This window comes from Ambystoma mexicanum, chromosome 7q (assembly GCF_040938575.1).
Source record: "Ambystoma mexicanum isolate Mex_15411 chromosome 7q, UKY_AmexF1_1, whole genome shotgun sequence".
Taxonomy (NCBI): domain Eukaryota; kingdom Metazoa; phylum Chordata; class Amphibia; order Caudata; family Ambystomatidae; genus Ambystoma; species Ambystoma mexicanum.
In genome coordinates this window covers 885,610,242-885,623,485 of record NC_090941.1, presented here as the reverse complement: position 1 = coordinate 885,623,485, position 13,244 = coordinate 885,610,242, and the positions used below count along the sequence as shown (strand labels likewise).

Below are 13,244 nucleotides of genomic sequence, written 5' to 3'. Positions count from 1 at the left end.
CCAGAGGTCGAGTCGGTGGAATCGACAGCCTGCGACCACACCATTTTGGCACTGGAGAAGATCTTTGCCACACACGGTTTCCCACTGGAACTTTGCTCGGACAATGGGCCGCCGTTTCAGGGACATCAATTTGCGAAATACCTCGAAGACAGAGGTATCCACCTCTCTGGCCAAGAGCCAACGGAGAAGCAGGAGGTTCATGCACACCGTGAACAAAATCTTCTGCATTTCTTTGAATGGGGCAGGGGAGTTACGACAGAACCTTTTCGAATTTCTGAGAGAATACAGGATGACCCTGCACCAGTCCACAGGTGTTGCACTTGTTCAAATGCTGCCCGAGAGGGCTGGTAACAGAGGTGGAAGGAAGAGCACCTGGGGTAATTGACAACAAACGTGTACGGCAGGAGCGACACGCCAGGAATGAAAAAGAGAGCGAGCGGAGGATCCTCCAGGAAAAGGACATCGTGGTAGGAGACACAGTGCTGATCAGGAACAGATATCCCGAAGGGAAGATGGCCCTCACCTATGAACCACAACCCCTCAGGGTAACCAATGTGAAAGGGTCCATGGTGACTGCAGTAAATGGACGAAGGACTGTAACCAGAAACGTATCTTATTTCAAGAAACTCGAGGCTAGTCTGCCAGATGGCCCACCAGAGACACCTGAGCAGTCAGTTCCAGAGAGGTTCCCGACAATGGAGACACCAGATAGGGAAGAGGGCCCGACACCAGGAGAAATGCCACTGGCGACCCCAGGGAGTAGCAGGAGGTACCCGAGAGAGGAAGTGCGACAGCGTCCTGCTTGATTTCGAGACTATGTCATGGACCCCGAAGCTTAGTGGTCCAGAGCAGTGCAAGCTAACTCATGTTGAGTTGTTATATTATTATCATGTTGTTTTTTCTCTTGCTTAAAGAAAAGGAGGGATGTTACTTAGCGTAATGTGTTTGGGCGCATGCGCGAGCTGCGTTCTGCCTCGCGCAAGCGCAATTTAACAAACGAGGAACGAGACAGCTGTTGCCCCCGGGACCCCATACCGAGCAGATGTGTTGGTGCCTTATTCCACTGTGTGCATGCATGCTGTGTGGGGCGGCCTGGGGCAGATGATCGATTACAACACCAAAGATACCCACTATTTAACAGGTGATATGATAAGCCATATATAACGCCATATATAACGCGCCTATGCACAAGTGTTTCAAGGCGCGATGAGGCAAAGGAGGGGGAACAGAGGGAAGACAGAGGCAATGATCTTACTAGACCTGGTGGCGGGAAGTGAAAAGTGTGGGGGGGTTAGGAGGAGGGGACAGTGCAGTACATGGGATTGACAGTAACAATATTAGAATAAAGCAATAAAATAAAAAGTGCAGCCAGCAAGGTGTAGAGAAGAAAGTCTTGTGGTGCCCAGTCAAGATATCGGTTCAGCCATCTTTACACTCTCTGCCGAGTGCCAAGCAGGCAAGTGACATCCTTGCTGGGTTTGTCATGCGTCTTTGAGGGCGGTCACCGGCACGATGGTACTACCAGGAGAACCAACTGAAAGTATGCAACACAATGCATAAGAGTTGCGTTTATAAGTAACATTTACATGAATTAGATCTTAAATACAAAGAAGGACGTTTACTGTGAAGCAGCACCTTACACGACTGCAGGAAATCCAGATCTAGAACACCCACATCTTAAAATGTTCCTATGTATTGTACAGTCCAGCCAACTCTAATGATATAACAAACATTTTAAATCCCCATAAACCAAGCTGGCAAGACCAATAGCATAAACCACACAAGCAAAGGCAATGTGCTGGAACACCCGTCCCATTACTCAGTTTTACTTTTGGAGAGTTGGGTGTTTTGGACAATGGCCCAAACGGCAATGATGTAAACCGTATATGCCATTTCCTTTCTTATAACCGCTGCCTGCACTGCGCAGCTACGAGGAAGGCTGGAGTGCTGCCTCTTCCTATCCATAAATGTTCAGGGTCACCTTTATGCATCAATCCACTGTGGGAATGTACAGCCAAAGGTTCCAAGAGCCTTCTCCAACTGTATTTACTGAGGTGACACATTTCAGTTTTAATTGCCATCTATTAATGGAGTTCCAGCCCAAGGGATTGGAGGTACAAGGGCTGCAGCAGGTGGGAACTTACCTTATTTTCATGTTGCCCCCCTGCTAACACCAGAGATGTGACCCTGAAAAGAAGGTTGGGTTCTTTTTATCCAACATTTTTATAAGATGCACCTGTGCCGCTTGCATATATTTCATATGAAAACCTCACCATTTGACAAGACGGCAGGTAGAAATGTAGTTATGTTGCCCGAAACATTCATATTCCAGACGAGTCTAGGAGCTTCTCAAGGGGTGACAGCAAGCAGCTCGTGAGAAACCAGATATTCGCATTGAAAACAAAGTTCCTTGTTCCAACCCCACCAGTTGACCGAGTGCTTGTGTACTGATTGCTTGCTTTAAAAGATTGTTTTCTGACCTAACCGAAAGTAGACAATTGGCCTTAACAAGTACCTCTAGTGAACTCCACTGTAGAACACACTGCCTTCTCCAAATCTTGGGCAGCAGAGATCTGAAAACACTCTTTCAACTAACAACATAGAAGCTGACAGGCTTGAACTGATAGAGTGATAGCAATAGCTTTCTAATCCCCACAGCCTTAAAAACATCCTTATGTTGTTATGGAGTCAAAATGGGAGAGAAGGGGTGTAGTTTGGCCAAAGTGGACAGTCTGTTGAAGGGGCAGATTCTGGTGAAGGTGCAGAGTCTGGCAGGGGTGGAGTAAAGTTGGGGAAGGGTGCACATACATTTAGATTGGCCTACAGCATCAGAGTCTAAATACACCACTGATTGCATCTATAGTGCAATATGTCTCAAAGTGTACATGAGGAATAGATCTGGTTAACATGTGTATATATTGTAAATTCAATGACGTGCTGGATGCTAAATCCGAAATGCTAAACTGCTTTGGGAATAGTTATGACATTTGACTGCTATTGTTTTGTTTTTTTTAAGCTTGTGTGTATTATCCCATGTATTAGTTTGGAATAGTTGTTGTGATGTATTTATTCTTACAACCCTGCCCATCTGATTTCGACCATCTAAATTAAAAACCATTCTGACTTTATCCAATACATCTTTGTTTCAGATTATTTGCAGCAAACCAGAAGAGTACAACAATCTCCAGATTATATGCAATGCCACAGACGAAGGGCCCATAATACGTAACCCCGGCAATCACGACAAGAGCAGAGTTGCCAGGCTCCCAACTTCAGCAGAGGTGGAATTTTGTGTAAGTCTCACAGACTATGAAACCGAACCAATGGACAGATCGGCCAATATGAGTTTCAGAAACACATTAGAAGGTAAGCTATTGTATGCGTTAATGTTTTTTGAAAGCCATTTTCAAAGACTTACATAGGACACATTGTTGCTGGGTAGAAGTCGTGCGCTATAATCCTTTTAAAGATTGTGAGCCTGTTTCCCCAGGGGGCTGTCCCTGTGGGCACGCAAAAGCGTTGCACCCCGGGAAGATTTGGGCGCTGCAGGGGGCAGTGAGTTTGGATGGGGCAGAGGGGGTCCTGGGTATATTATCCAGGCGGGTGATGGTTCCAGAACAGTTGGTGTCTGTGCAGCCTCTGTGTTGTGTCGCCAGCCCCCCACCCTAAATAATAAATTTGTGGCCCGTCTTGGTGCAGGGTTTTCTGAGGGAAGCAAAGGATCGAGCTGTATAGGGGGTACGTAAGGTTTACAAGGGCATTGCAGTGCTTTCTGTGTGACAGGACTGAACATTTGGGGGTTGGTCGTTATTGTTCTGAGGGTTTTTTCGTTGCTTAGGTGACTGGTTTTTCTGGCTTCATGCTTAGGTGGGATGTTGGTATGTACATGTGTATGTGGTTGGGTGAAGATTAATGGAGTTTGCTTTACGAGGTGCTCGGGGCACTGGCAGTTCAAGGAATGGTTGGGGGAAGGTTTAGATTTGATAAGGCATTAAGGAGGGTAGGGTAGTTGGTGCTGTTCGGACGACTAGCTAGGGGGTACAGAAAGGGGAGGAGGTAGTGAAGAAGAATGGCTGGCAGCTTGGGGAGAAGAAATGGCAAGAGTTAATAACATACGGGGGTTTTACGAGAGGGCGGAAAGTTTTGAAGGATGGGATTAGGGCGAGAGGGCGGAAAGTTTTGAAGGAAGGGATTAGGGCTGGGGGTGGGTGCAGGGAATGGCCTAACCGTGTTAATGAATTGCTATGTTAATTATTTGGTCATTCTGTACGGCTGAGGAGCCAGGTTAGCAATGTATTATAAGCTTTGCCCCTTTAGCTAGGCTGGCCATTTATGTGCATTTAGGCACAGTACAATTTGGGTCTGTTCAAAATGCAATCACAGGATTAGGGAAAGTAAGTAGTAAAACTTGTAAATGACACATAGGTATCCTACTATCAAACCTGTAAAACTGGGGTGTATCAGTAGGGATGGGGAAGGGGCAGAGAGAGGGCGATGCAGTTGTTGAATACCTGTCAAGTCATATACACACAAGCATTACCAAAAACAGTTTCTCTGCTTATCTGTACAACTTCCTCATAGCTTTAGAAAATGGCCATTTACACCAAGCAAACACAGGAATAGTACCTCTCTCAAAAGATTTGTTATCAGAGCATTTCTTTCCAACCAAAGCCTACCACAGTAGTTGTGTTGACATATGTTAACACAGATCGTGTCATCTTCAGTGACACCCCTTCTCAATATATTGGTGTTTAATTTATTCCACTGGCCATTGTGCCTCCGCTCCATATGCAAGTGCATTTGTATGCCTAAATGAAGGAGACTTGACTTGATTTGATTTGTTTTGGAAGTGCGCATAGCGCCTACACTGAACCCGAGGCCTCTTAGCACTGGGACTGAAAGAGTTCTGCAGAGGAGGACATTGAGGAAGAAGCCATGCCTTCACCCCTTTTATAAATTGGAGATGGCTGGTCATGGATCGCAAGGATAGTGCAAGGACGGTCCCAAGGCAGGGGATTTCTTTGGGCAGTCCCTCCTCTTCTTTTCCCTGAAATCTTGGAATGTGGAAGTGGAGACCCGACATCATGAGTCAGACTGTAATGCTTTATTTTATTCAAAACGAAAAATTGTTCCTGGCCATAAAAGGACTTATGAATAATGCAAAACCTTTTTAAAGAAGATCATTTGATGCACCGGCAGCCAGCATAGCTACTTAATAACTGGAGTAACATGTTCTCTATGGCCCACATCCGTGAGTAATCTAGCTGTTCTGGATTAATTGTGGCTGGTGGATCAGATGTAGCTGGAGACCAGGATAGGGGGCCTTACCATAGTCCAATTTCACATAAACTCGAGCTGTAGCTACCAAAGATTGATATCCTGGTGACACAAATAGTCACACCTTCCATAGGATCCAAAGCTGGTGAAAGTTACCCTGGGGGGGTCATGCAATCTGGGCAATTGTCGAAAAGAGTGTTGTCTATTTTAAACCTCAGATTTTTAACTTAGACGTGGGAAGTGGGCAGATAACAACAATCAAAGGTGGTCAGATGACTTGGTTCCTTTGATCACTTGATCAACCGATAATAAGGAGCTTGGTTTTCTCGCCTCACTCATTAATCCTTCAGTGGCAGTAAAAACAGTGACTAGCCAAAGCATGCATATTTCTTTCCAAATGGAGGAGGATGCTTCCATGTTCTTTCATTTCCTGCAATTACAGCAGTCATTAGAAGAAAGTGTACATTCTAACAAAAACGTTCACACACGTGGTGTCAGGAGGATAGCTCAGCGGCAATGTGCCTGCCTTGGAAGCAAGACGACACAGAGCAACACAGGTTCCGCGCTTAGAAACCTCTGGGTATTAAGCGCGTTATAAATACCCAATCATATCATATTTTGGGGAGGTTTGGGGGTTTACTCCCCCAACCACCCTCCTCCACACATCTTTACATTTCTCTGCTCTTTCCCACCCCCCTAAACAATTTGATGAACATTTTCTGTAATAATATACACTTTGAAAGGCCTTTCTTTGCAATTGCAGGTGATGAAAGGACATCCTACCGAGGAGGATATAGGTGTTGTCAGCATAAGAAGAATTGCAAGCACATTTTGTACATTTTGCCAATGTTTGCACATTGATTCTGAATAAAAGCAGTGCGCGGGCAGAGCCCCGGTGCAGTCCAGAGGATAGGATATAGAGGCTTCCAAGCCAATGACAGTGGCGATCAGATCCAAATGTGATGAGCCAATCCAGCACTGTCCATTACATTTCCAGCTTGCATGAGCCAGTATTTAAGTACCTCATAATTGTCAAACGGTGCTGACAGATCTAATAATAGCAAAGCTGCATCACAGCCCTCCTCCATCATACATCTGAAGTAATCCACACGCAGACTAGAAGTTATCCTGTAGCCCTAGTGGGCCAACTACCCACTTGGTAGTTAATTCTGTGTCTGGATGAATGTTTGTAGGTATTAAACTATAGCTCTTTCTCTTTTTTTTTTAAACTTGAATTTCATGCAACGAGATAAGACGCAAGGTATCATTGTTTAAAGGGTCAAAATATGTTTTTTTTCCAAATTAGCGCCTTACCCTTGTTTGCTGGATGCTCATACCGATAGTCATTAAGGAACTTATCACAAATGTGCTAGGGCTCGGATAGATGTATGGTAATAATGAGTAGAGATGAGTTTTATAAAGGTGATTCAGATTACATTTTTAGATACCCAGGCAATAATACCCTGCTCTGGCACTGGCATACATTTCGATAGTTTTAAGCACAATTCAACAGAGCTTTCTTGAACAGGGAAAGTCATGGCTGGAAGGAGAAGCTCCACTCATCTTAGTTCTAATGTCTTTTGAATATCTCAAATCTGTAATGTAAAAAATGTGGAGATTTGGTTGCAGAATCCAGTGAAGGCTGGAATTTCTTTAGAATGAGCAGGATATGGCTCGCTTGGAATAGCAGCCATCTCATGCTGTATGTAATGGGAATTGGTTAGCCATTCAGCATAACACGTTTTTTAGCAGGTCTGATAGCATTTTTATAATTATCAATTTGTTATCAGCACACCATATATTAGTTTGAGATCATTGTTGTAGGTTAATAGCCAAGTACTTTCTATTTTCTTCTTGTGCTTTTTCATCGCTTTCAATTCTGGTTCAAATCAGTTGGTAGGTTTCAACTTTTTGTTTGCTGTCATGCACTTTGGAATTGGAGGCTTCTGAAATCCAGTCATAATAATAACTGTCCTATGCAATAATGGAATGGAGGTTAAGAGTCATAGGCTTTGATTTTTATTTTTTTAAGGGTTTCGGCAAAACTCTCCAAATCATAGTTACAGCAAGGAAGTAAGGAACTTCTATGGAACATAGAATATCTATGGAGAGCATGACACAAAACATGATAGCTAAATGGCCAGTCTATGTTAAGGGCAGACTATCTGAAACGGTTTAGTTAATCTTTTCTAATTCCATTGCAACTGTAAACACTTATGAGTATTGCCTGATGAGTCATGCTCCTAGCACAATATTGCAAGTCTAAGTTGTAAGGTTATCTAGCAAGTGTGCTGTGGCAGGAAAATAATCAGTCCTGGCTCTCCTTGATAGTGAAATCATTAGAAGGCCTCATAACACTGACTACTTGGCTACAAAGCCAGCTCGAACTATGCAAGGATCAAATTCCAGACTCTCTGGATCATCAACAAGGCTTTCGGGGCCCTGGGGCCTCTCTCTTTCTCGAGTCCTCTCCCGAAATACCTCCCTGCCAGAGTACTTTGGTCCTCTTGCTCCAACTCTCTTCAGGTCAAACGCTTTTCCAATTCGAGAGTGGGAGCTAGATCCCTTTCCTCATCAGGGTCCGCCCTCTGGAGCGACCTCCCCCTCGCCCCCAGGCTTGAGCTGGATCTTCTTAAGTTCCGGAAACTTCTCAATACTTTCCTTTTTCTCCTCTTCCTTCCCTCTCCCGTCCCACGCTAACGCTCCCTCTGCCGCTGTGACTGGGGCCTGGCCCCTCCAGAGTTATTCAGGGGACAGACCACCCCACTACTAGTCCCCTTCGCATCCCTTGCCTGCACTGCCTTTTGGGCTCCCTTCTCCGGACTAGCCCTAACCTGGTCCCCGCAGAACTTGCCTTTCTTTGCCCCCCAGCACATATCCCCCAACCCCCTAGCTAGGGCACGTCACATCTCACTCTACCCTCTACCCCTGCACCTCGTTCTTGCACGTGCACGACAGGATTGCCACAAGGCCAATATAACCGTTTGTTGTTCTTCCTATGTTCCCGTCCCCTAATTTGTCTTGTGGCACCTGAAGAACACTTGTGAATAGATGCTATACCAATGTCCAAGAAATAAACATAAGGCCGGGACCTGGGGGATGATAAATCAGTAGAAAGTTGATCGAACACTTAGGGGTATAGTAAAATGCACCATCAACCATTCCACAGTTTACAGATTTGGAAAAGAAAGAGAAAACGGAAAAGGACACACACAAAATCTTTTCCATACCACCACCAGATTGATTAGGATGATGACGTATTCCATTTTAATTCTGTCTTTTAGCTATCCATAACTGGATGTTTTCTAATTTTCCACATCTTAATCCCTCAAAAACAGAGATTCTGTTTTACCCATCTTATACTATTCCTTCTACTCCACCCCCCCTTTTCTTTCCACAAGGCACTCTTTTCTTTTCACTTCCAGCATGCAATTTGGGCATTATCTTTGCTCCGTCCCTCTCTTTTTCTCTCCATATTTCCTCTATTGCCCGCTCATGCCACTATGCTCTGTTTAACATTCGCTGTGCTCGTGCTTATCTTTATTTTCAAGCCTTAAACTTTTCCGGTATTGACTACTGTTCATCTTGTATTTCTCAGTCTCCCTGCCTGTCATCTCTTACCTCTTGGTTCCATTTACAACTCCTCTGTCACCTTCTTTTTTTTTTCTTTTCTCCTTTGACCTCTATTACATCTTCCTTAATTTCAATTTCATTACTTCCTTTTGAATCCCATCTCTTGTATCACTTTCTTTTAATTGTCTTTATATGCACCCATGGCCTGGCTTGCCCTTCCCTTTCCTCTCTACCTTCAATCCATGTCCCCTGATGCCCCTTGCGATCTCAGAATCTATTTCTCTTGACTGTTCCTAAGCCCCGTTATGCCTCATCTCATTTCCGTTCTTTTTCTCTCTTGCCTCCCAAACACTGGGACGCTCTTCCTCTTTGACTTTGTTGCTTCTCGTCTCTTCATATTTTTCAGACTAATGTTATGATATGGTATGATGGGTTATTTATAATGCGCTTAATACCCAGAAGTTTCTAAGCGCAGACCCTGGGATCGAACCTGTGTTGCTTCGTGTCGTCTTGCTTCTAAGGCGAGCACGTTGCCACTGAGCTATCCTCCCGAGACCAAACTGAAACTCTATCTTCTTTTGTCTTTATTGTGTATTTTGTATTTGTTTTTTGTTAAGCACCTTTGGGGAAAGGCAGTTGATACATTTAATAAATACAAATACAAATTCCTGGTGGTATTGCAAGGGCAAACACCGGGCCAGAGTTCTTAGTCAACCACTTTTCCAAAATAAAAGCTAAGTTGTAACTATTAATAATTCCAGGCTTCGTTTGACAAGAGATTGTGGGCCTCATCATGAGTTGGGCGGTAACGCTGGTGCTATTACCGCCGGCACTATTAGCCCTACCGCCAAACCCCCTTAGCGCTGGATCATGGGTTTGGCGGAACAGTTAGTGCCCATTCCCCATTGGGCCCATTTGGGAATTCCTCATTCAAATCATTGTTAATATCGACTGCAATCCACACAGGATTCACTGTATAACTCCTTACAGCATGATTGCAGCACTGACACGCACAGATGTACTTGCCTTTTCCGTGCCTTCAGCCTAAGAGGCAAATGTGCTCATAATTGTTATGCGTATATGCAACGTCCTAAAGCAGTGATGATAATTAAAGTGAGCTGGCAATAACATTAACTTTCTATCTTTTGATCTGCACCGTAAGCCCTTTTTTAACCAATTTATTTATAATCAAAGCCCAAAGTAGTGACAGGCTTTGATTTCAATAGAAAGACTATGGTGTGCCACTGAGAGCTTCTACTGTGCTGGCCAAACCACAACCTTTTTGTTTTCTTAAAATTGATACATTATTCTCAGAGCTCTAAAGTATCTTAAAAATGCTCAAAACCCCAGGAGTGTTAAGTCCCAAAGAATTCATTTCTCGATATTGAAACTAGGAAACAACACACAACACCTAAAGACCGACCCATGGTTCATTTTGGAGGTCTTCTCAGGACTAATGGATCTCATAGCCTCTGGATAGGAGTCATCGCATTCGGGACACCCAGGTTGCTTGAAAGGAGGGGTTACATCTGACTCCGGTTACATAGCAGGCTCTCCGGTCGCTGGAAATGGTTACCACCGTTGTTTCTTAATCCTCCTCTTTGAATTTTGTTCCAGTAGTTGCATTGTCAACAGCTTCCAGGATATACGTATTTATCAGGACCTACAGAACAAGTTCAGCAAACTCTACCTGCAGTTTACAGAAATGGGTGTTCTGGCTGTCCAATCAGGGCAGCCAACCCCCCTAGTGGGAACTGGTTCCTTCAGGCAAGGTGAAAGACAAAGGGCTGCAGTGTTTCAGACTCCTCTGTCACTTCCTGTCTTCTGAGATACTCTGGCGCATCTGCGGGGAATACAAAGGATTCCTGCTGAAGACAAAACTTCAACCAGGGTCTTTCCCACCCACAATGGCAGAAGAAGACCCAAATAACAAAAAAGAAACAAGAAATGGCCAAAAAAGGAGCCCACCATTCTAGCAGACTGGTGGCCCTCCTGTGCATTCCTGTGGCTGATTTGACAGCCTGCGAATAATAATGGCTAAAAGTCATAAAAGTAGTTTCACTGCCACTGGCCATTCATTTAAACCTGTAATTTTAACACAAATATGACCAGGTAAGTAAGCAAGGGAATACCTTGTATCTCTCCAGCACTCCACATAAGGTGGGTTGTGCTGGCTCACTATATAAAATGTTAAGTGCATGGAAATCCCACTTTACCCTCTTGGGAACAGTAGTTCCTCCAAGTACATTAAAGAAAAATTTAAAGAAAACCACTCCTTTTAAAATGTTGTGTGCTGCCATAGTACTTTACAGTTAGTCCACAGTTATAGGAAAAAATATTCAATCACACACTATGGAGAAACATAAAAAGAGTAAAAGACTAGGTGAGACAGGAAAATATTTCCCCTTCACCTAGGTACAAGGACACATTATTACAAAGTCCAAGCAAAATATTCTGGGATTGACACAGGTCAGAATGATTTTCAAATTTATGAAAACCGTGCCTAACAGTCACCACCACAGTCAGCAGATGCGATTATTTTATCATGATGGGGTTGCCCACAACAAGAAACTACACCGACTCCAAAGTTCCAAGGGTGTTTATTAAGCTTAATTATCAGAATGACTGGTTTCTTTTCCTCTTCAGGTTGCTCTGGGACTACTGGGTGCTGGGAACTTTGGTGCTAGGGCCGGCACTTTCCTCTTTCAACTTACCGGGCTGGGGTCCGAACCCCAGATGTACATACCGGGCTATTAATCACTACGTTCTTCTATCTATAACTGGCTATTTGTCTCCGTAGGGCACCTCTAACTTTCCGTCTCCTATCATTGGTAGCCTCTTCAGGAATAGAGAATGGTGCCTTCTTTCACCCAGCGGTAGGCTCGGATTGACCTATCGGGCAATAGGCCCAGGGCCAAACTAAAAACACAAAATGCTGGTGTTGGAAAGGTGTCTGTTTTTATTAGTATTGTTTTTTGGTCAACGTGGGCCACTTTTTTTGGCCAATGTGGTCCAGTTTGATGAGGTACTTCCCTGTGCAGCTCATTGTTTAAACAGTGTTGATAGAAAAACTATCTCTAAAATGCACAATTTGCATCACATTTCATAATAAACTCCCCCTTTGGTCCTATTCAAACAGTGTCGCAAAAGGAATTAATAGTCATTTGCAACTATGGGCCACTTTGTCATTGGTGCCCAAAGCAAATTTTATGACCCAGTCTGACCCTGCCCAACATCACGCTCACTCCTTTCACGGCCTCTCGTTCCTATCCCTCCACTATACTGAACCTTCTAACCGTTCTCCACCCACCACATCACTGTCCTGCAAACCTCACACTCCACCCTTCGATCTTACTTCCTTTCCCACTCTTTTCTTACTCCCACTGGTACCTCCAATTACTCCTCTTCCTCTCATTTTCGTTTTCCACCTCATACCATTCCTCTAATGCTAACTCCTTTATCCCAATATCTACTCATATTCTCCCACTCACTGTTGTTCCTCTCGCTATGAGCATGACTACTGTTCCCACTCTGCTCCTACCACTATCTCTCTCTACTACCTTCCCATTTACTCAGGGATATGGTGCTCTGCTCAGACTCTACTACAACCTCCCCCTCTACCACTAATGTCCTGTGCTGGCTACTCCCACCACCTACCAACTCTACTTTCAGCCACTACTACCTCCACCTCTACTACTGCCCCCACTCAACTACTCCTACTCTACCTCTACCTGTTTATACTTCTCTCTCTCTTTCTCTCTCTTTCTCTCTCCCCCTCTCTCTCTCTTTCTCTCTTTCATATAAACACTTGTCAGTCCCCCTCCTTAACAATATCCTCTGCAATCCTACACTGGTCTCACAGACCTCCTGCATCGCCTTCTGTCCTCGCCCAACTAAACCATATTTGCACACTCGCACACACTTCCTTAAATACCCCACTGGTAAGCCCCACCCATTTTTCAGCATGTACCCTGATGGGGTGCAGGGACGCTGGAACATGCAAGGCCCTGGAGTGCCTTTAAAAATAATAATTATAATCCCTAGCGGTGTAGTGGATAAAGGCCTCTGTGGGGCCTTATCCAATCCTGGATTTCAAGTTAATAAAACCTTTGTGGCCCAAACTTGAACCTGTTGCCTGTGTCTGCTTCATGATGCCTTCAAACCTGTCCCTTATTTTATACGAATTAAGCACTGAGTGTACTGGGTTTCCGGCAGTGAGTGAACCACGTAGCAGCATAGGCGAGTTGCTGAATACGCCAGTGCAGTCTTGCAAAATCCGTGTTATTGCATGATCTTTGTAGTGACATCTAGTCCCTATCACAGTGGAGCCCTTCTTTGGGTTCCAACCAAGCTCAGCTAGAACACAGGACCTGCTGTCGACCGTAGAGAGGTAG

General features: G+C 44.4%; 1 protein-coding gene across 2 annotated transcripts in view; it reads left to right on the top strand.

The window, feature by feature from the left end:
• Positions 1-13,244, top strand: part of TYR (tyrosinase) — a 175,936-nt gene that overhangs the window by 79,373 nt on the left and 83,319 nt on the right. For both annotated transcript variants that reach the window (XM_069639434.1, XM_069639435.1), the window contains exon 2: positions 3,150-3,366. In XM_069639434.1, the coding sequence (XP_069495535.1) occupies positions 3,150-3,366 (217 nt within the window). The remainder of the gene's footprint in view (positions 1-3,149; positions 3,367-13,244) is intronic.